The sequence below is a fragment of the Rosa rugosa genome, chromosome 7 (genome assembly GCF_958449725.1).
Source record: "Rosa rugosa chromosome 7, drRosRugo1.1, whole genome shotgun sequence".
Lineage (NCBI taxonomy): Eukaryota > Viridiplantae > Streptophyta > Magnoliopsida > Rosales > Rosaceae > Rosa > Rosa rugosa.
In genome coordinates this window covers 39,044,809-39,065,727 of record NC_084826.1, presented here as the reverse complement: position 1 = coordinate 39,065,727, position 20,919 = coordinate 39,044,809, and the positions used below count along the sequence as shown (strand labels likewise).

The 20,919-nt window shown below is 38.8% G+C and overlaps 2 protein-coding genes across 2 annotated transcripts; both read right to left on the bottom strand.

Annotated features, from left to right (window-relative positions):
• Positions 1 to 246: 246 nt before the first annotated feature.
• Positions 247 to 2,655, bottom strand: LOC133721667 (uncharacterized). The gene is made up of 4 exons (XM_062148349.1): positions 2,494 to 2,655; positions 2,022 to 2,089; positions 1,025 to 1,889; positions 247 to 886 (listed from the first exon to the last, which is right to left on the bottom strand). The coding sequence occupies exons 1-4, from the start codon at positions 2,594 to 2,596 to the stop codon at positions 768 to 770; spliced, it is 1,155 nt and encodes a 384-aa protein (XP_062004333.1). The 5' UTR covers positions 2,597 to 2,655; the 3' UTR covers positions 247 to 767.
• A 9,377-nt stretch (positions 2,656 to 12,032) lies between these two features.
• LOC133720896 (binding partner of ACD11 1) lies at positions 12,033 to 15,475 on the bottom strand. Its single transcript, XM_062147381.1, has 8 exons — positions 15,252 to 15,475; positions 15,061 to 15,164; positions 14,633 to 14,708; positions 14,371 to 14,442; positions 14,222 to 14,287; positions 13,481 to 13,821; positions 12,660 to 12,783; positions 12,033 to 12,422 (listed from the first exon to the last, which is right to left on the bottom strand). Exons 1-8 carry the CDS (start codon positions 15,264 to 15,266, stop codon positions 12,405 to 12,407), a joined length of 816 nt encoding a protein of 271 aa, XP_062003365.1. The 5' UTR covers positions 15,267 to 15,475; the 3' UTR covers positions 12,033 to 12,404.
• Positions 15,476 to 20,919: the final 5,444 nt, after the last annotated feature.

Genomic DNA, 20,919 nt, shown 5'->3' with positions numbered 1-20,919 from the left:
ACCCCTTAGCCCAGGGTTGGAGATGACCTAAGAGCACCACTGAGCCACGCTGTTGTGCTCGTACAGCCGCCGTCAACTGAAATCGTTTTCTTTTGACTCTGATCTTATTGTTTAAGGGTAGACACCCATATGCAAAGACCACAGGCATAGAAACATCAAGCACAACATAATAGAAATTGAAGAACAACCTACAAACATAAACTCTATAGAACGCAAAGACTCCAAACTTATGAGCATGAGTGCCACTCGGAAAAGATCCTGCTATATGCATCCCCATGATGTATATTTATATACAATCTAAGTAGGTGCCATCTTGATAACTATTATGATGACTGAAAAAGGCCTTTATGGGTTCAACTGGAATAATCTGAGCAGGCTAGAAACTTGATCATAAACTTGTCACGAATATGTTCCAATGGATGCCCAACTAAAGAGGCAACACAACAGCAACTATGTTCATATCAATGTCATCATAATGTACGCAATAGTTTACAGTTAAACAGCAAAAAGGGCAAACTAGATTAGCGGGACATAATATTCTGGGTGATCTCCAATAACTGCTTGTTTTGACAACTCACCGGTGTCAATTGATTTTCTCTCTACTGCAAATATTGCTGCCATTGTTTCGTGTGAGACATTAAATTTTTTTTATTTTTTTTATCAATAGACTTCAATTTCTCAACTGGCAATTTCAATGTAAGCCAGTCTCTGGTCAAAGGAACTGACCTTGGCAGTTGCAATATCTGTTAACCAATGTTCAGCCTTGTTCACTCCATCGTGTCCATTCTCTGCATCTTAGTGTACATTTGAAGAATTATCGTCCACGCAAAAAATCCAAAGGACGTCACTACCTCACTACTTGGCTCAACATTAAGATTTTTTTTCTCTGTTTTCCATCAAAATCAAGGTAAATCAGTCATTCTCAAACTGCTTCATGGTCACTAATCACAATCTGAGCTAACAATTGAGACCTAAACTTTTTCTTGTTTGAAGCTGCACAGATGTATAGCAGGATGTTTCTTACTTGGAGAAATCCCGAGACTATATGAGGCCATGACAAGACGCTTTCCAACTTCAGGTTTATCATGCTTGTATCTTCTTCCCCCAAAGTTTGTTGGTGATGGCGATGGCCGAGGTAACAAATTTTTGGCAGAAAACTTGGTTGAGGACCTTGAGGCAGAGGGAGTAACTTGTCGGCTAGAACAAATATCACCTACTTTAGTCATCAAGTGTTGTTCGGGGGAACTATGAACTCTTGATGTAACTGAAGTTGTAGGACTTACATCACCGCCATCCTCACTGAGATTCAAAAAGTATTTATTGATGATACCAGATACAGATACTACTGCTTCTGATGAAGTCACAGTGAACTCATCTCTCCTCGATATGGAAGCCATTTCTTCAGCTGGCTCAACTTCTTTACTAGATGCACAATCATCAAGAGCAGTCTTGTTCTCATCAATGTGCATAGGAACTGCAGTATCATCAACACCAACGATTTCCATTCCAGTTTGATCCACTTCTGCTGGCAAATGAATATTCTTTCTTCTCTTCCTTTTCTTTGTGAAGTAGAAAAGTTTCCCAAGCTTTCCTAGTAAAGGTTGTTGACGTCGAATTCTTTTTCCCCTCCACCTCTTACAGTTGCCTTTTGTAATACTCTTAGCAGTGCTCATAACAAAATTTTCTGGATTAGAAGGATGAGATACATCACTACCTTCAGATACATGATCAACCACTTTTGAGGCCAAATAGTTATGCAAACACGGCCTACTACAATCACTCAAAGCTCTTGCTTCTGCATGAAGAAACCATGTTCCATCCACTTTCTGGAAAACGCTCTTTATAGTCATTGAATCAGCCAGGTGATACAAGCATGATTTTCGCTCTACCTAATATTAAAATAGGTTTGCACAATGAGCACACAAAAATGATTAACAAATTAATATTGCAGGTTACAAAGATTTGAAGGAAGCGGTAAAAAACAAGCAAAAAAACGAGATAAGGTAATGAAGAAATTGCACCATCAGTGCAGAAACTTGGATCTCTCCTGATTTGGAGAAACATTTGAAGTGCTCTCTCTCAAATTCCCCTACAGATCAGATTAGGTAACAATCAACTACCATTTCATATATTAATCGAAGGATGCATATTAAATTGAGCAGCAAAAAGTTCAATAACATCAGCACATCATGAACTGGGAAAAGGAATCAACACATGATCATGTAATGCTGACCATGACCAAAAGGGTCCGACTTTCATCCAGTTTTGCATTACTTCAAAAGGGAAATTCCAAATGTAGTATTAAACCGACATCAACAACATAGATACCCAGAACAAAATTGAATAAATGTCGAAGCTGAAACAACAAATAAAACTGAATGGCCTTCAAAACACAACAACAACAACCTACTTTTATATGATCTGGGTTCTTTTTCCGAAATCTACTACACAGCTAGATTATCCAAAAAAAAAACATAATACATTAACTCTTACTCTTGAAGTCCCTTGCTGTGATATCCCGAGAGACATCGATGGCTAAGCGAGTGCCCAAGTTGGTGTCTACGAAAACTCCTTGCAGAGTTGAAGCCATTGCCATCGACTCCACTCCACTCGACTCGACTCTTGGATTTAGGCAACGAATATGGCGAAACTCGAAAGCCAACTCTCCCTTTTACCCCCACTTTTACAAACCCTCTTTTATCCTTTTCAGTAATTTTATAATAGGTGTCAATTCGATCTTTTTAATATATTAATTTTTTTTTTTCGATAATTTTTTGTTTTGGAATTTGTTTTCTATTGTGGTTTTTATTTTTTGTTAATTATTAAGAGAAGAGGTTTGTTAGTTAAAACTAAAAAAATGTACAAAAATAACTCTGAAATATTAATAAATTTTAGCACTCATAAAATATACTAGACGCCAAACACACCCTATGGGTAGGGCTGTCAATGGGTCGTGTCGGGTCAAGGTATTTGTCGTGTAGCAAGATACAAACCCAAACCCAACCCATTTAATAATCGTGTCAAAAATTTAAACCAAAACCCAACCTATTTATTAAACGGGTTACCCGTTTCCAACCCGCTTAACCCATTTAATAAATAGGTCATGTCGTGTTGGACAAAATGACTCATTTAAGGGTTAACAATGCGACCCATTTAACTAAAAAAATGCATAAATTGATTAAATTTACTAAAAACTCCACAAGACGAAGAATATAAATAATTATATATAATTCATAAATAATTAAATCCAATAATTATGAAGCAAAATATTTCAAATTGTTTAATCCTATGATCAAATGCTCCCAACGTCCAAAATTTCAAGAAGTATAGCTAATCAGGTTATACGGGTTCACTTCGTGTTGGTGGGTTAACCCGTGGCCGACCCATTTATTAAATGGGTCATGACGGGTTGACCCACGACCAACCCGCTTTATTTCGTGCGGGTTTCGAGTCGTGTTATCGGGTCGTGTCGGAATTGACAGCCCTACCTATGGGTGTGGATAACTATAAGGGCAGTTATTTCACAGAAAGTGGAGAAAACGGCTCCACCTTTTTATAAAAAAAATAAAAAAATTTGTTAATTAGCCTTTTTGTTCTTCTCGAATATCTCAATTCAAAGGTTTTTAATATTTGAGGGATATTTTGGTAAAAAAAAATTATGTTTTGGTTGACAAACTCTCTCTTATCTATCTATACTATTATTAAAAGAAGAGGCTTTGTTAGCCAAAATCAAAAATTTTGACAGAAATGACCTTAAGAAATTAAAATACTTTGAGAATTAATTAAATCACAAGGGTTATTACGATAATTACAAATTATATTTTTATTAATAAAAATAAATAAAATAAATCCCACAACCCACTTTTCTCTCCCACTAACTTCTCTCTGCAATAACCGTTTTCTTCCATTATCTTTTCTTTTTTATTTTCTGAAAAAAAAAAAATTTACTTGCACATGCAGAGCATGTGTGGAGGAAGGCTAGTAAATTTTCTGGCAAAATGGTTATTACTTTTTACTTATGTATGGTCTGAAAATTTACAATTTCAGGCCCATTTCAAGGAAGGCTAGTAAATTTACTTTTTTTTTCAGGCAAAAATTTAACCATTTTGCCTGAGAATGGGCTTAATTTAACCATTTTTTTAGCCTTCTTGCACGCTCATGCGATAGGGCAGCGATCGCTTGTGCGAATTTGGTTTTTGAAATATACAGTTTACATGTGCAAAATGTCCTTCCTCCCATTTCGAGATATCATGACAGTTATAGGTGTTGGAATAGGGTAAGTTATGTTGGCTTTTCAGATGGGGTACTTAGCCGTGTTATGTATGGTCTGAGTTATGTTTCCATCAGCAAATTTTGGAATCAATGTTTCGAGGGTTTTTTACTTCAACAGTGTCTGAACTCTTCGAGAACTTTTGAAATGATACTTGAACTTTCAAAGTGATCAAGGTGATACCTGGACTCAAGTTTTCTTATCAACGTCGTACCTGCGTCAAAATTCCGTTACGGCTCCGTTAAATATGAGCACGTGACTTCCATGTGACTGGAATTTGAAGGATAAAATTGATCAGCTGTATTTATTTCAAAACTGGAGTTAAACCGCTGAGAATTTGGGATCAGTTCCTTCTAGATAAAGATAGTAGACACCAAGATGAACGTTTCAGAATTTGAATCTCCCCAAAAGCATTTTTCTAGAATTAGTTATATAATTTTGAAATATGTATACAGAAGCTGATATTTCTAGAAAGAATCTGCACGTTGTTTTACTTTAGCCTTTAAAACCTTTACTCTTTAAATGGCTTCACTTGAAATTCAATAACCATTTCAATCTTACTGAGTTGGTTGTTAAACCATCCTCCTTTCAAAATTTTCCCAAGAATTTACCTCTAGTATTTTGAACAATTTTCCTTGACCCTGACAGTTCCTTTTTAGACTCTGTTTCCAGCTTTTAACAACTTGTCTTTTAAAGGTGTTCTTACCACTTTTTCCTGAAAAACCAACTCCTTGGAACCCAAATGGTCTGGTTATTAGTTAGTAAATTAGATTAAAAGAGGGGTTTTCTTCGGAGAGTATTGAGAGTAAATAGTTAGCCTTGTTTATCGTTATTTATGTCGCTTATTTGATCCAGGCTCAATATCTTGGTAGGATCTTGTGAAGTTGGTGGTTGCTACAAGGTTGAATTGAGGCCAAGTGCTGCAAAAGAAAGCTCGAGTTCCAGGTAGGGGATGCCTTTAACTCTATCTATGCTTTTCTTGCATATACTATGTTTTATATGAGGCCTCTTGCATGTTTTGGAAATTATCTGTTTTTACACTTGAAATGGTTTGCGTGGTTGAAATGATGTGTTGGCAATTGATGGGGATGTAAGGAGATGGTTTATTCCTCTTTGGGGATTGAAAATCCCGAGCCACCAGTAGTGGGCAGTGTGCACTATGCCCTTGTTATTGATTATCCCCTTTGTCTCTAGCCTTGTGATAATTGAATTCCGGAAAGTGATTGGCTAGATGGACAGTTATGATGGAAGTTGTGGAAGGAGATCAATTGCCGTGGAAATTATAATTACGTGGTGACGATCACGTGGAATCGCAAACCGGTTTTTATCTACTACCTTTTATCAAAAAGATAACTCATGTTTTCAAACTTAGATATGGGGGCGGGCATGGGCAATGACTGGATGTAGGAGCCTAACCCATACTTTAGTTTGTTTTGCAAGTTGTCGCTGTCGAAGCTTGGGTACGGAGGATAATCTTTGGAGGCCACAAATTGTTTTATTTAAAGTTTATTTTTCTCTTTATTTTGACATGTTTGATCCCGTCAAATTTTTGTAAAGATATGTATGGTTGATGATGCGTGTGATTGCTTACCACTAAAGTGGAACCCTAGGGTTAGAATCCTCCACTTGAGTTTAGGTCCTAGTGGACTAGACCTAGAAGACTCACACAAATTACCATTCAATGAACCTAATATAAACTTGGACTAAGAACTAAAAATGACGTAGGTTCTAAATTCAACACAACACCACCTTTGTTTCCTCTTCCTTGCCTAGTTCGTAACCTTGTGGTTACGAGCCAAGCCCACTATGTAAGCCTAAGAATTTTGGGATTATAGATTTCTTGTTCTCCAACCTAAAGGCCTTGTCTCTTTGAGGAATTCTAGGCCCAAAGCACTTACTCCTTAAGTGTCGCTGGTGTAAGGTTCATTGGGGAGGCAGGGTTGTGGTAATCCGGCCTCTGGGTCACCACAATCGGCTTCCTAAAGTTTTTCTTGGAACCTACTTCCAAATTTTTGTTCTTGTTTTTTTCCTCAGAGTCGCTCTCATAACATTTGGCTGTGCAGAGTTTCTCCGTGTTTGGAGATCCTAGAAGGAGCCTAGATAGGAGGGGGGAGAATAGGCCCACAACCAATTTTTTCATTCAAAACTTTCTCAGGGATTGCAAATGGATGATCAATCCTGAGTACTGATATTGAACAGATCGAATGTATTGTAAAATCAACAAACCAACTAAAGCAATAAAGAACACATGTTTTGTTGATGCAGTAAAACCCTATCGAGGGAAAACATCTAGAGTGGCCTTTACTCTTGAAAAACCAAAATCAAATCACTAATGAAACCAAATTACAAGATTACAACATAGAGGTTACACTGATCACGACAACCTTTCTAGACTCACGCACTAGACTGTTTGTACTCGATTCTTGCTAATTGTTTACACAAGTGAACAACTCAGAAATCTTAACAAAGACACAAGCTATGAACGCACGCAACAAGTTCTTCTTGAAGATTTTACCTTTGAAGCTTGCAATACCAAATTGACCTCATGCATGGGATGCAAGAGATGAATATGCATGAATGGTTTTGTGTTTTTCAAATTGTTTTCAACATGGAACAAGACACTTTGAAAAGCAGAAAACCAAAGAGAAAAACTCTTGATAAACAAGGGGACTGAAAAACAAAAATATTTTCAATACCGAGAATGAACAGAGTATCCAAGTATATATAGGAGGAAGAGGAAAATCAGTTCACTTAACAACCCCCTAAGCTCAGTTGGAGTTAGGGCTGGGTTCGGATCGGTCCGGTCCGAAAAATTTGAAAACCGAGTCCGAAACCGACAGTGTCGGTTTGGTCCGGATCGGTTTTTGCAAAATGCTGAGACCGATGACAAAACCGACCCGAAAAAATCGGTCCGGTCTGTCGGTTTTTCGGGCCAAGAAATCTGGCAGGAATGCAGAAACTGTAAAGCAAGTAGAAAATGCAGAAATGCAGCAAATCTGCAGGGCAGAAAATGCAGAAATGCAGAAAATCTGTAATGTAAAGCAGAGAATGCAGAAATGCAGAAAAACTGTAATGCAGAAACGCAGAAATGCAGCAAAACTGTAACAGAAATGCAGTAATGCATTAATGCAGTAAAACAGAAATGCAGTAAAGCAGAAATGCAGTAATGCAGTAAAACTGTAACAGAAATGCAGTAATGCAGTAATGCAGAAATGCAGTAAAGCAGAAATGCAGAATGTAGGAACTTGTTAAAGTCCCACATAGAAGAAAGTTTTAAGGTTTATAGCCTTTATAAGACTCCATCCTTCCAAACAAGTGGATGGATGACAAGTTAAGATGTGAGCTTTGGGGGCTTTGATGGGCTTTTCCTATTGGATTTCCCATAAGAATATACATATATAATATATATAAAAGTCAAAGATGGCCTTAGGCCGCAGGGCTCGGTTTGATTAAATTTATTTTTATTTTTTGATCTAACACAGAAATGCAACAAAAACTCAGTGCAGCATTATTAGTTCTAACCAGTCCGGATCGGTTCTAACATATACAAATGCAGAAAATCATATACATGTACAATTATCGGTCCGGATCGGTTCTAACCGGTTCTGCAAATACTGAAACCGAGACCGAACCGGAAGACATTTTAATCGGTTCGGTTTAGCCCGAACCGAGGATTTCTGTTTTCAAAACCGACCCGAATGGTCGGTTTCGGTCCGGATCGACCCGGTTTCTCGGTCTCTCGGGTCAAACCGCCCAGCCCTAGTTGGAGTAGGTAAAGCCATACCCTTAATTTCATATTGCATATGTAAACCCATTCCCCAGATGTCAATTTGGAAAACCAAATTTAGAAGCCAACTCCTAAATTCCTTAATCAAGGCTGACACAAGAAGGGAACCATGACTTTGTGAATGAGATGCAATGCATGAGCTTACCTGAGCCATGAGGAAGAGGAGACTTCTTCTATCTTCAAGTATGGTGTTTCGACATGACAGCAAGCTCAGATGGGGAAGCAAGACAGCAAGCTATGATGAGGTAGCAAGTTGCAATTGAACTAATCTTCAAACATGGTCTTGGTCTTCGACAGCAAAACAGCCACAAAGTGAGACAAATTGTAATTAAACAATTATGGTCTTGGGATTGGCTTCATCATACTTGGGCTTGATGAATAGACTCATGACTTGGGCTTCTTAATGAGTAGAGTTTTGTTAAAGAAGGAATACCAACTCTATACTAATAGATCCATGAGTTCAATGGCTCATCGAAGGCTTGCGAGTTCAATGGTGGTTATGGGGTGTCACGTTGATGGCTGGAGAACAACGAGAGAGAGAGAGAGAGAGAGAGAGAGAGAGAGAGAGAGAGAGAGAGAGAGAGAGAGAGAGAGAGAGAGAGAGAGAGAGAGAGAGAGAGAGAGAGAGAGAGAGAGAGAGAGAGAGAGAGAGAGAGTTGAATAGGGGTAAAAATGTAATTTTCTATGCTTTTGGTAGAATTGAAGGATCAAGGGTGCCTGATTTTGGAAGGTCAACTTTTGGAGAAAGTTTGAGGGATTTTTGTCCTTATAGGTAATGGACCAAAAAGAAAAAATTTCTTGTGAGGAAGCAAACTGTCATGCAAGAAGGCCCAATCAAGCAAAGACATCCTAATAAATCAATTGTTGATAAACATCTTGAGCAGACGTGAGCTTGGGCGGTTGAACACTCTTCATAATGTGAGCGCAATATTTGAGCCTAATTTTACTAATCCTTAACTATGTGTGTTTTAGATAATATAAAATCTATTCTATTTTAGTCTATTATGACTTAAATTTTCTTATATAAGAGGCTAAGGAGGCAATGCAAAGACAACAACATCAATTGCTCAATGCATCAAAATCTCCCTCAAAGTACTCTCTTGGAGTTTAAACGATCCTCGAACTTGGGTATCATTCCACGCAAGCTTGGGCATAGCTTCCCTGGACTTGGGTTATAGTTCCCTGTTGAACTCAGACATCGTTCAACTTGACATAACCTCGCTTGAGATTAGGCATAGTTCCTCGCCAGACTCAGAAATGTGTTCCAATGTGTTCCAACACCTTACCCTGTTGATAGCTCTGCTAAGTCCCATAAACTGTATTGATTATACTATTGACTACCCAGTGTCCATAGTTGGATTTAGGCCTTTTGCAGCCTTTAAGAAGCCACATGCTTTTTTGAAGATAAAAGTCATTTCAAAAGGCAAGTAAAGAACCTCACTTGGAGTTAATTCCATTCTAGACTAGCAATCGGTCAGAGAATAAGTTAGGAGACGCATAAACACATTAAGCGAAGCTTCAGCAACATTACACCAAGAAGGTGTTGGCAGTTTGGCACGCCCCACAAAAGCAACAAGAACAATTGAGGCTCAAAAGTGACAGTTTGTTATTTGTCAAAGGCACGTCAAGCACGCATAAGCAACCATTGGCATGAGAGGAAGTGAGCAAGTAGTCAGAGTCAATGACTAAAATATCAAGTTTCGAGGAAATATCGATGGTCCTGAAAACGGAAATTGTGACGGAAATATCGTGAATATATCGATTTCGGTAAATAATCAAGAAAAATGTTGGAAATTTGAAGAAAAATATGGAATTTTCAAGTGAAACTTTTGGATATTTGTTTTATCAATTATCTACTATATATGAAAAGAAGACCTTGATTAAACATTGTTATTTTTTGAACAAGATATTGATTTCATTAGATTCAATAGCCATAATTAATGGCTAGAGTCTAACATGCACTTGAATAGGAAACGGACAAGTTCCGAACTCTACCAAGTAAATGCAAACCCATTACAAGACTGTTTAGAGCGAGCTTATAGTACAAAGAACAACTCTGTGTCTCCTAGGGCAAACCCATATTCTAACCTCCCATTAGCCAATCACGCAATTGTGGTACCAACAGAACGCTATTTCCTAGCAAACAAATAGGAGCCAACTCCTTGTTCATAAGCCGCTTGACAGCCAATCTTATTTCAAATAATTACCAACTCCCGAAGCAGTCATGATCCAAAACGATTGGTCCTGGACCATAAATCGACCCAAAGCCCAAGCATGTCCACCTCTTAGGCCAGGCCTACCCTCACTACTAAGTGATAAATGAGGGTGGCAAGGCACCCTCCTTACAAGCCCATACAATAGAGCCCAACAACCCAGATTTGAGCCAAGGCCCAAAGACCCCAGCCCAAACTCGAGTAAAATGGGCAGAAGCCCTAATCCCCTTCTGCCATTCCATCACCGCCGGCGCCAAACCTTCAGGCGGCCGACCTTTCCTGCCCAGCATCAATGAGTCTACCCACCGACAATCAAAGCAAGAACCGGCAAACCCACCGACTGTCGCTCCAATCTCGAGTGGTACTGAACAACGCAACCACCCCACCTGCACGAGATCAATTCGCCTCCTCAATGAGCGAAGCCTATCTGCAAATCCGCCTCCACGACGCGCGCAACTTAATCTGCCTCCTCAACCAGTCGCCGCTGATCAACAACCAAGCCAACCAGCCATCGCTTCTACAATCTGCGATCCTCCTCCTCCTCCTCCTGCTTGAGAAGCAACCCTAGAAAGGAGAAGCACCGCGCCTGGTCAAACCGACGCCGGACACGGTCAGGCAAAGCGCCGCCGTCTGCTTGAAACCCTAGAGCTGGGCGAAGAGCCGCGTTTGGGTTCACTAGTAAACATTGTTATATAGTGAGTTGTAAAAATTTTGAACTGTTGGTAAATACTAAAGAATATATATATTGATTGGTTGTAAGTTTGTTATTGATTGGAAATTTACCTAAGTTTTCATATTCGTAGGGAAAAGAATATATATTAGAATATTGCAAATATAAGCCAAGTGTAGGTGCAGCCAAGTTGGTCAAGGCATACTCTGAGTCTGAATAGTTGGTCACGTGGTGAGAACGTGGGTTGACTTTGCATATGAGAGAAATCAACGAATGGGAGTTGGATGGGGAAATCTCACTTCGATATTTTCCGAAATTTCAAAAATCTCGCACGAAATTCACTCAATAGGCAAAGGAAATATCGCCTAAAAAAAACGAAAATATCGTTTTAAGTCCTTGGTCAGAGTCATTATGCTCGAGTGGTCAAAGACTCACAATCCACAATGCGAGCGCAAGTAACAATTGGCTCGAAAGGAAGTGGCCTCGAGCAGTGAGTGGAAGAGTCATTCTCTAAAAGTAGTCTCATTCTTCAGATTCCTAATGAATTTAGACCGCTTTGATATGATTTGATTTGATTTTTTTTTTTTTTTTTGGGTCAGATTTCGCCACTCATATGCGGGACTTTTCGCGTTAGGGACTTGATTGTTCCACTCTAATGATGAGCATGGCTGTTCATTGACGTTAACAAAAAGCACCCCTAACAGTCTTCAAATTGAAGTATCCAAAATTTAGACCATAGATTCATTGTTTTAAAAAAGACTTGTTTGTAACGGATAGACTCAGAGACGTTGCGCACTTGTTGGATCAATTTTTCCGTTGGTCAAGCACAAGTTCAATGTTCTGAGTGGTCAAGCGAGAGTTCTTATGCTTTTCCCAACGCTATAGCAGAGACACTGCTTTCATGGTTACAAATAGCGTCAGTCAAAGGATGACAACGACAAAATTGAAGGCATATAAATCTTGATGATACAAAACCTATATGTCAATCAAATCTCATCCAAAACTAGCTGTACTGTCCAATGTTCTTATATAAATTACATAACTATTTAAGTAAAAACACCAGATAAATCCTTTACGCAAGGATAATGGCAATTTCGCACAATTTTGATTTCTTTTCACTCAATCAAATCGGCTTTTCTTAAAATATAAATGTTGTTCCACTCAACTGGTGTTACTACACAAAACTACCAATGCAGCCACAGGCACAATACCCTAGGAATTGAATGATACAAAGAAAGGAGAGCGAAACAAATTAAAAAATTAAACTGAATGCAAAACTTGAGTGCACACATCAAACCATGAATCACAAAATAAGATTGCAAAATCATCCCAATCTACAGCAAACCTGCAATCCATTTTCCAGGCCATGTCTCCCCAGATCAATAACTAGAGCAACATGGTTGTTGTATGTGTTCAAGAAAGAATGTCTATCAAGGTTACTTTCTGACACCTGGAACCCTTCACTTATGCAGCTATTGGATCCTGCATCAAAGGAGGAGAATGGCATTCATCCACAAGAAAAAATAACAAAATATAAATCCGCTTGACTACTGAATTAGATGAATGAAGAGTTCTTTTTTTTGCATAAAACAAGCAATTAACAAATTCAATTGCTTAAAAAATAGCTCTCTGAAATTTGTAGCACAGTTGATTATTAGAGGGTGGATACACACATGTAACTTTGTTTTGCATAAATAATACTGAGTGAAGCAAGCCTACCTTTGCAGTCAAGTTTGACACAGCCATATGGAACTTTTCTCTGGTTTTCGTACCTGCAGCCTGCCCTGCCTTTGCCACCTTGCTAAAAGCACCATTGAACCAAGCTGCTCCCGCAGTCACATACCTATCAGCACCAAATGAGAATTGTCAGCTAAAATTTGTTTCTTACATTCATCTAAATTAAGCTGGAGTAAAACAACTCTTGAGAGGTCATCAACTCTGCCCTTGTTTAACCACAAATTTCTTTATCATATCTTTTTATATCTACATTACTCTTTCTAGGGTAGATAACCCAAATGAGCAGGCCACTACCTAGAAACACCAAACAGGGACAGGCATTATGATTTTAGGGTAGATAGAATATTATAATCGTCTTATACAACTATACATGTAACTTTAGTAGAAAAGAAAATCAAGTTGAAGAATCAATGAAAATAAACATCAAAGAACTAAAAGGGTACAGCCTTGTGAGCATGTAACGATGCTTGGGGTAAAGATCCTGCTATATGCATGTCCAAGATGTATACGCTAAAAGCGACCTTTATTTTTGAACTTTTTTTCTGGGAGTACATTGATGTCTAAAGAATGTGGTATGGCTTCCTACTAAATAAACTACCAAGTGGCCTAGAAACCTCAGTATAAAATATCTCCAATGGATGCCCATGAAAATAGTCTACAAAAAGATTCTTATACTGATTTACATACAATTATGCACTATCAGCATTGTTTTTATGCAAGGTATGCAATAATTTACATGCTAATGAGCAGAAAACCCAAACCAAAATTGGAGGATCGTATTTTCTTGGGCTCATATCACATACCTGCTTGTTTTGACAGCTGATCCAGTATCATTTAATTTTCTCTCTGCTGCAAATATTGCTGCCATTGTTTTATCTGAGACCTGAAGTCTTTGATCAACAGATTTCACTTTCTCGTTAACCACTGAAAGGCCTACTGTCAATTTCTCTGTGAGCCCCACTCTCTTGTCAAAGGAAGTTACTTTCTCAGATGCACTTGCTCTCAACCGATGCTTTTCATCAAATGCTTTAGCCTTGTTCACGGCATCTTGTCCAATTGCTGAACCTTTTGCAAACATACTAGACACTACATCTTGAGCTCTATTTACGTACACCCTTCCATTGTTAGGAGAGCCATCTTTATCCTGTAAACAAAAACACATTACCCTAAGCCCGTTTTGGAATTTTAAAGGGAAATAGCGAGACAATTACTGAGCACTTAAAAGAAAAAAGTTTTGTCATAGTTTATTTAGGTATGTACATCATCTCTGGGATCACTAACTGATATAATTCTAGGTAATTTATTGAACATAAAGATACGTGAATAGGAAAACATAATCAATTTCAATCATCCTTTTGTCACTGAAAAGCCCAAAGAATTAAACGGTCACATACACAAAGACCCTTGAATATCGTCAAAAGTTCTCTACACTTGTTTCCATTTCCAGGCAAAATCTCACATACAGTGAAAAAGTACTTAATTCCCTGTATATGATTTGTTTTCAACAAGTTACAATTCTTAAATGTGGTGGTGTTATTAGCTACCTCAGCATTTGGTGAAACACTTTCAGCAGGGGCAGCACAAACAGCACTTTCCACCAATCTCACTTCCTGCATAAATTGCACTAATAAACTGCAAGTTTTGGCCAAAGGAAGGAAACAACAAATTGCAGACAACTTTCAAGGAAACCTACCGGCATCTCATTGATTGGTACATAATTTTCAACAGGAGAAATAGTCACAATCTGATCAACCATTGTTGCTCCCTGCAATCCAAAACACAAGTTTTTTTTTTTTTCAATATCTACAGCCAAACAGAAGAAGATGCATGCTTATTTAAAATGACTCCCAAACACAAAATCAAAACCCCAGGAAAAAAAAAGTAAAGACATAAACATTGTTATTAGGCAAGCTGACTTCAATTCCAAGAGGGAGGAAAGCAATTTGAGTACATACCGATAACAAGAGTGCGATTTCAAGAGCTTTGGCATCCTTGAAAGTAACAAATGCAGTCTTTGATTGCGCAGGATCACTGCACATTGCACACAGAACCAACCAGTTCAATATAAAAATACCAAAACCCAACCAACATTCACACTCGACAGTACAGCAAGATACATGATAAAATTTGAAGAATCAAGAAACTTGGAATTGGTAATATTAAACAAGTCAATTATTTATCCATACATTCTGCTAGTTTAAGTTGACGTTCCATTTCGCTCTTTTGACTTTTTTTTTTTTTTTTTTTTTTTTTTTCTCCCTTTCCTTTGAAAACTACCGGCAAAAATAAGAAATAAAAAATTCTTCTGGTTGGTCTTCATTGGCAGGCAAACAGAATGAGAACTAAAGTTTATGTATATAAAAAAAAAATAAAAAAAAAGTACCGTTGGATCTGAATGCGTTCGATCTCTCCAGAAAAGGAGAAGAACTCGTGAATCTCTCTCTCGCTGGCTAGATCTGATAGTTGCTTTACTTGGACAGTTCTCGTCTGCCAAATTAATCGAAAAAAAAAAAATCAAAAATCAAAAACTGTATAAATATAAATATAAATATAAAGTTTGGGAAATTGAAAGACCTGGAGCTGCTGCATTATGATTGTGAGTGAGGGAGAGATTGAATATGTGGAAGGAAGTAAGGAAGGAACCGTGTTTGCGGTGGTGAGAGACAGCTTTGGGTTTGGGTTTGGGTTTGGGTCTGGGTCGTAGAGGGAAGGCAGCAATACAGCTGGACTGGAATTTTGCCAGATAATTACTGATTACTCCTCTCCACCTCTTCCTCTCTTGTTCACTGCTCCGTGACATTAACTTAACAATCATAATCTCATAAATAAATAACCCTATACCCTAGCCCACCATCCAGCCTCAAGCTTCTTTCTTTCTTAATTTCCTATTTTACCCTCCCTAATTATTCTTTTCCTTGGCCGCTTGCCATATCAATCTCAACCTCTGTACTTGATCAATTTATACACTCGCCTATTTTCTTGATGCTCATTCATAAACGTTTTTTTTTTTTTCTCTTTTGCTCTTTTTTCTATTCATTCTATTTCTCTCTTCCCAATTGTAGCCCCTCCCTCTCCCTTCGCCTTTGCATCACGGTTCATTGATTCTAGTGTAATACATCAATTTTATACACTATGAAATATAAGTTACAAATTTTTGTAACATTTTAGCAGCTAACTTCAATTAAGATGACTATAGTTAGTAAAAAAACGGGACGTGAAAAATACGTACGTGTATGTATTATTCGGACATTTTATCAAATAGTTCATTGAAAAGTTCAGCAAAATATTTTTAATTAATTAAATAATTAAAATTTTTAATTAAAAATAATAATTTATGTTCATTTTTTGTTCAATAATATGTGTAAAATACGGAAAAAAACGTAAAAATCGTGTATAGTACGTGTATAATACTTTTAGCTTCAAAAGTACGGGAAATTTAACGAGTCCCTTTCAAAAATATGAACTATGGAAGTATTTTTGAAAAAAACGTAAGTACGTGCTTTATTCGCATATAATACGAAAAATTACTAACTAGGAAGATGACCACTACCCGGAATTAATGAACAAATGCATAATGACTGAAAAATGAATTGTATATATTTCAACACAAAGCTCAAAATTTTCGGTTGATTTTTCTTCTAGCAATCTTCAATAACTTAGATTAAAGATACGTGATTGGAAACGAATGAGGTTTGAGCTGCAACCACCCTTCCCTTCTTGCCTCTCGCTCTTGGCATATTAGACCAGCAAGAAAGATATGTGATTGCGATCCGGCAAACTGGGTGTTCAACTAGGCTCCTCCTCACGCCCATCATTGCTAAAAGGGTATTTTATTTTATTTTTTTTTTATTTTTTATAAAAAAAGTAACATAGGATTTTCTATTTCTACAAAAAAATTGAGTGTGTACTTAACAAATGGGGATGTGTATTTGACAAATAATAAAAAGTTTCGATACACTTTTGAAGTTTGGATCAATGTACTAGATTAATAACACTGGTATTGTGCTAAGTAGGTCAGAGTAACAAAAAAATGCTCTGAAACTTGTTGGAGAGTGCGGCTTAGGGTAGTAAAACATGGAAGATGTGGTTTGCTTGCCCCTCATTCCCCGCTTCGTCAATGGCTTCCAGCTTCCTCAAAGTGCATTGAATGTATGATGTCATGAACATTGAACCATGCGCCGTATCAACACGATTGACAGTGGTGCTCCAATCAGCAACATGTCACACATGGCGAGAAAGCGTTATTAGTGCGCTAATCACCCAAAGGAAATCTTCAACATCCGCTATGAGAGATCAGCTAAAATGACCAAATCTGGCTGGGAGCCAATAACTTTTTGTGAGGAGGAGGAACGAGGTGTGAACTCCCCCATGACGACCCATTCTTAATTGATGCAATACTTGATAAGTGGTCGGTGAGAAGACTGCTAGTAAACAGCGGATCTACCATTAATGTCATCTTTAACGGCTGCTACAAGCAACTCGAGCGCAACAGAAAACTCTTATAGGATCACGAGCCTTTGCTCAGATTCTCTGGTGATGTCACGCAACCACTAGGGTCCGACTACATGCGTCTGTCAATTGGAACTAGCCCTTGCACTATAGAGGTACACACTCAATTTATCGTTTTAGACTGTTTCAGTTCCTACAATGCTATCATTGGGCGCCGAGCCCTCAACTAGTTGAAGTGTATCATCGCTAGGTACATGCTTCTCATGAAATTCTCCACGACTAACAGCACCGGTTGCGTGAGAGGAAGCCAGCAAATTGCATAAGAGTGCTACTCAATAACTGTGACGTGCTTAAGGAGCTGCCACGAGATCCTTATAGTAGGAAATCCACTAGCTCTAATAGACAAGATAGATGATCCGAGGGACGGAGAAAAGAAATATGTCAAGAAAGAACCCGTCAAGAAGACATCCTTACATGTCATTAGTATATCTGACGAGCACCCAGAGCAAACAGTGCTCATTGGCACGCAACTCTCCCTAAAGATAGCGGCAAAGCTCACCCAATTCTTACGAGAAAACATAGCTGTCTTCGCCTGGTCCTACGAGGATATGTCTGGCATCTCTCCCGACATCATTACACACAAGTTGAGTATTAAGCCATCATTCTATCCCGTCAAGCAAAAAAGGCGAGCCTTTGACGAGGAAAAACACCGTGCCATCAGAGAAGAAGTCGCCAAGTTACAAGGCATGGGCTTCATCCGCCAAGTCAACTACCCACAGTGGGTCTCTAATGTGGTAATGGTGAGAAAGCCTAACGACAAATGGCGGATGTGTGTAGACTTGCCTTCGCGTCCAATTACTCCTTCAAGAGAGCACCTCCCAGTTCGGCTCAGACACCTTGGTGTTGTGCTCCAAGTCCCGGGCAACGGCGGCATCCAGTTTGCCCTTAACATCGATCAAGTCTACCTCCGCCTTTGCCAGTCGACGGTCTGTCTCATTGTGCCGCTTCTTCTCCTCTACCAAATCGTGACTAAGGGCCTCAACCTCACCTTGAAGTCGAACCTTAGTTGGGGATGGCCTTGAGGCCGCCAAAAACAGTTCATTCAACCCCTCATCCAAATGCCCGAAGGCAAAGCAAAAGGGAGATTGCTGTAGAGTCGTAGGGCACTGTTACGTCCCGAACCTAAATTAATCGGTTTACTAGTCATTTGGATGGTAAACGACAATTACTTTCACTTTTTACTCTGTTTCGATACTTTTAGTGGCCCCAAAAGTTGACTTTTTGTTCGGGTCAAAATTTGAAAAAATGTTCTGTATGAAAGTTGTAGAGGACGTTAAACCGAGAGCGTGCATATGTGGTACGTAAAAATCGGAGTTCGTATGTGAAAGTCATGGGCTAAAATGTGGAAGTTACTGTTCACGGTAACTTTCTATATATATAGAAAGTTACTGTGGTAGGTTTCCATTTCCGGAAACCTACCCCGACTTTCTCTCTCTTCCTCTCCCTCCTCTCCCCGTCGGCCTTTCCCTTCTTCCCTTCGATTCACCGCCGTCCGGCCACCAAACAGTGTGCAACTGGCCATCCTAGGAGCGCCTCTTCCTCCTCTACACACTAGTTATCGTGGATTACGGCAATTTGGCAGGAAAACCCCAATTCGAAGCAAAAACCCTCACTGTAGCAATTCAGTGTTTCCGGCCAATTCTTCCAATTCCGGCTATCTCCGGCCACCAAATCAAGTCCAATGGGAGCACCTCAGGCAATTTATCTTTCCCCTCAAGTTTCATGCATCAATTTGCAGTGTAGAGGGAGAATCAAGCAAAAACCCGATTCTAGGGTTTTGAAATTTCTGGAAATTTTTCACCGGCCTATTTCAAGCACTTCAAGGTAAAATTGGAATTTGTTGTAGTTGAGATAAATGTTGGGCTTGATAAGTAGGTGTTGCTGCCAAAATTTGGTGACCATCGGAGGTGGTGGCCGGTGGCGCGTGAACCCCACGCGCCGCCACTGTAGGTCGCGCGTGGAGGCGCGTAGGGCAGCTTTTTAATTTCAATTTTTAGCCTATTAAATCCTATAAATGTTGTAGAGCTTATATATGAAGTTTGGGGAAGATTGGGGAAGTTTTGAATCGATTATAAATTCCTGGAAATTTAGAATTTCGGTTGTCGATTTACGAGAATCCGAGCGTCGGATTTCTCTCGAATTTACTGTAGAATTTGTAAATCGACAAATAGAAATTATTGATGAAGTTTGGATAGAATCCTAAGTGAATTGAAGGAGTTGAGGTTAAGGGAAACGTTTAGAATTTCGACATATAATTATCGTAAATTTAGATTTCCGACCTGTAATTATTTATTTACGAGCGTTATATTATACAGGACGTGAGGAGGAACCACACGGGGAAACTTCGAATGAACAACAAGCTTAGCCGTATACTGTGAGTGGACTTTTGTTTTAAACAATGATGCATGCGTTGTTTCTTGAATTAATGCTTTATTTAATTACAAGGTTCTAAAAAACGCTAGGCGCTAGTCGGGCGGTGAGCCAAGGACTAGCGCCTAGGGGCCTAGGCGGGGACTAGGCGGTTTTTATTTTTCTAATTTTTAAATTATTTTTATGAAATATAATTATATAAATTGTAATAATCAATTGGAAATAGTAAAAATAATCAATAGAGAAAAAATTGTTTAAGAATTTAACATTCATTCCTATTATTAGCAAAAAAAAAATCTCAATTTTATGTGGGTTTGCTAGCTATATCAGTTGATTCATCGAATGACTTCTATAGTTCAATTTGAACAAATGACACGTCTACCTAGTCCTCTGCAACACCGAGTACTTTGGGTCTACAAACTGACAAAGTTTCAAATTCTAAACATAAGAAATTAATAACAAGAAATGGATGAAAGAAGACAAAACCCACAAAAGAAACACAAAAAGTAATATAGGAAAAGGTAAACAGATATGAATCTAAACCCCACAAACCCAGAAACATACAGATAGAGTAAACCCAGAAACGCAAGAATCTAAATTTATGGAAAGAAAAAGGTAGAGCCTATTAACCGAAGAGGCTAAACCCAGAACCAAGTGCTCGTTCCAATGGTAAACCAGTCTTTCTTTCTCCTCTTCTTTCGCCCCACTACACTCCCACACCCAACCCTCACTCGCACCAGAACCAAGTCCCCGTTGGACCACCTTTCTCGCCGACGCCTGCGCAAGCAAATCTGACCCTTTTGAAAACTTATCCGAGTTGGAGTCCGATTTTCCGGAAAAGCCAAACTCCGAGTTGGGCTTCGAGATCTGATTGCATCAGAAGCTAATTAACGATCCAATGGAGAAATCCAAAAGAAAACCTTACAAAAAGAGGAAGAAGCAGAAGTATGGAAGTGATTCAGAAGACGAGGAGGAGAAGCAATGGGAGGAGGAGAGGTTGGTGGAGCGGAAACCGGAGGTGGTGGAGAGTTGAGTCAATCCGCCCAGCGCTCCGCGCCTAGCGCCCAACCCGCCTAATACCGCCTAGAAGCCGAACGCCCAGAAGGATCGACTAGCCTCTAATCGGAACAGTGAGACCACGCCCAGCGCCTAGGCGGCCGCCTAGACCGATTTTTAGAACCCTGTTTAATTATCATATTATTCATTGAGCATATTAATTAGTTTCGGATATTATTTGGTTTTGAATATTTACTGGAATTTTGATTGGATTTTCCATCATGATTTTCGAATGTGAGTTTTCTATGCTCGGATTTGAACTTATGATTGATATTGATATTTGACGAATTATTTTTCGAGGTGGTTT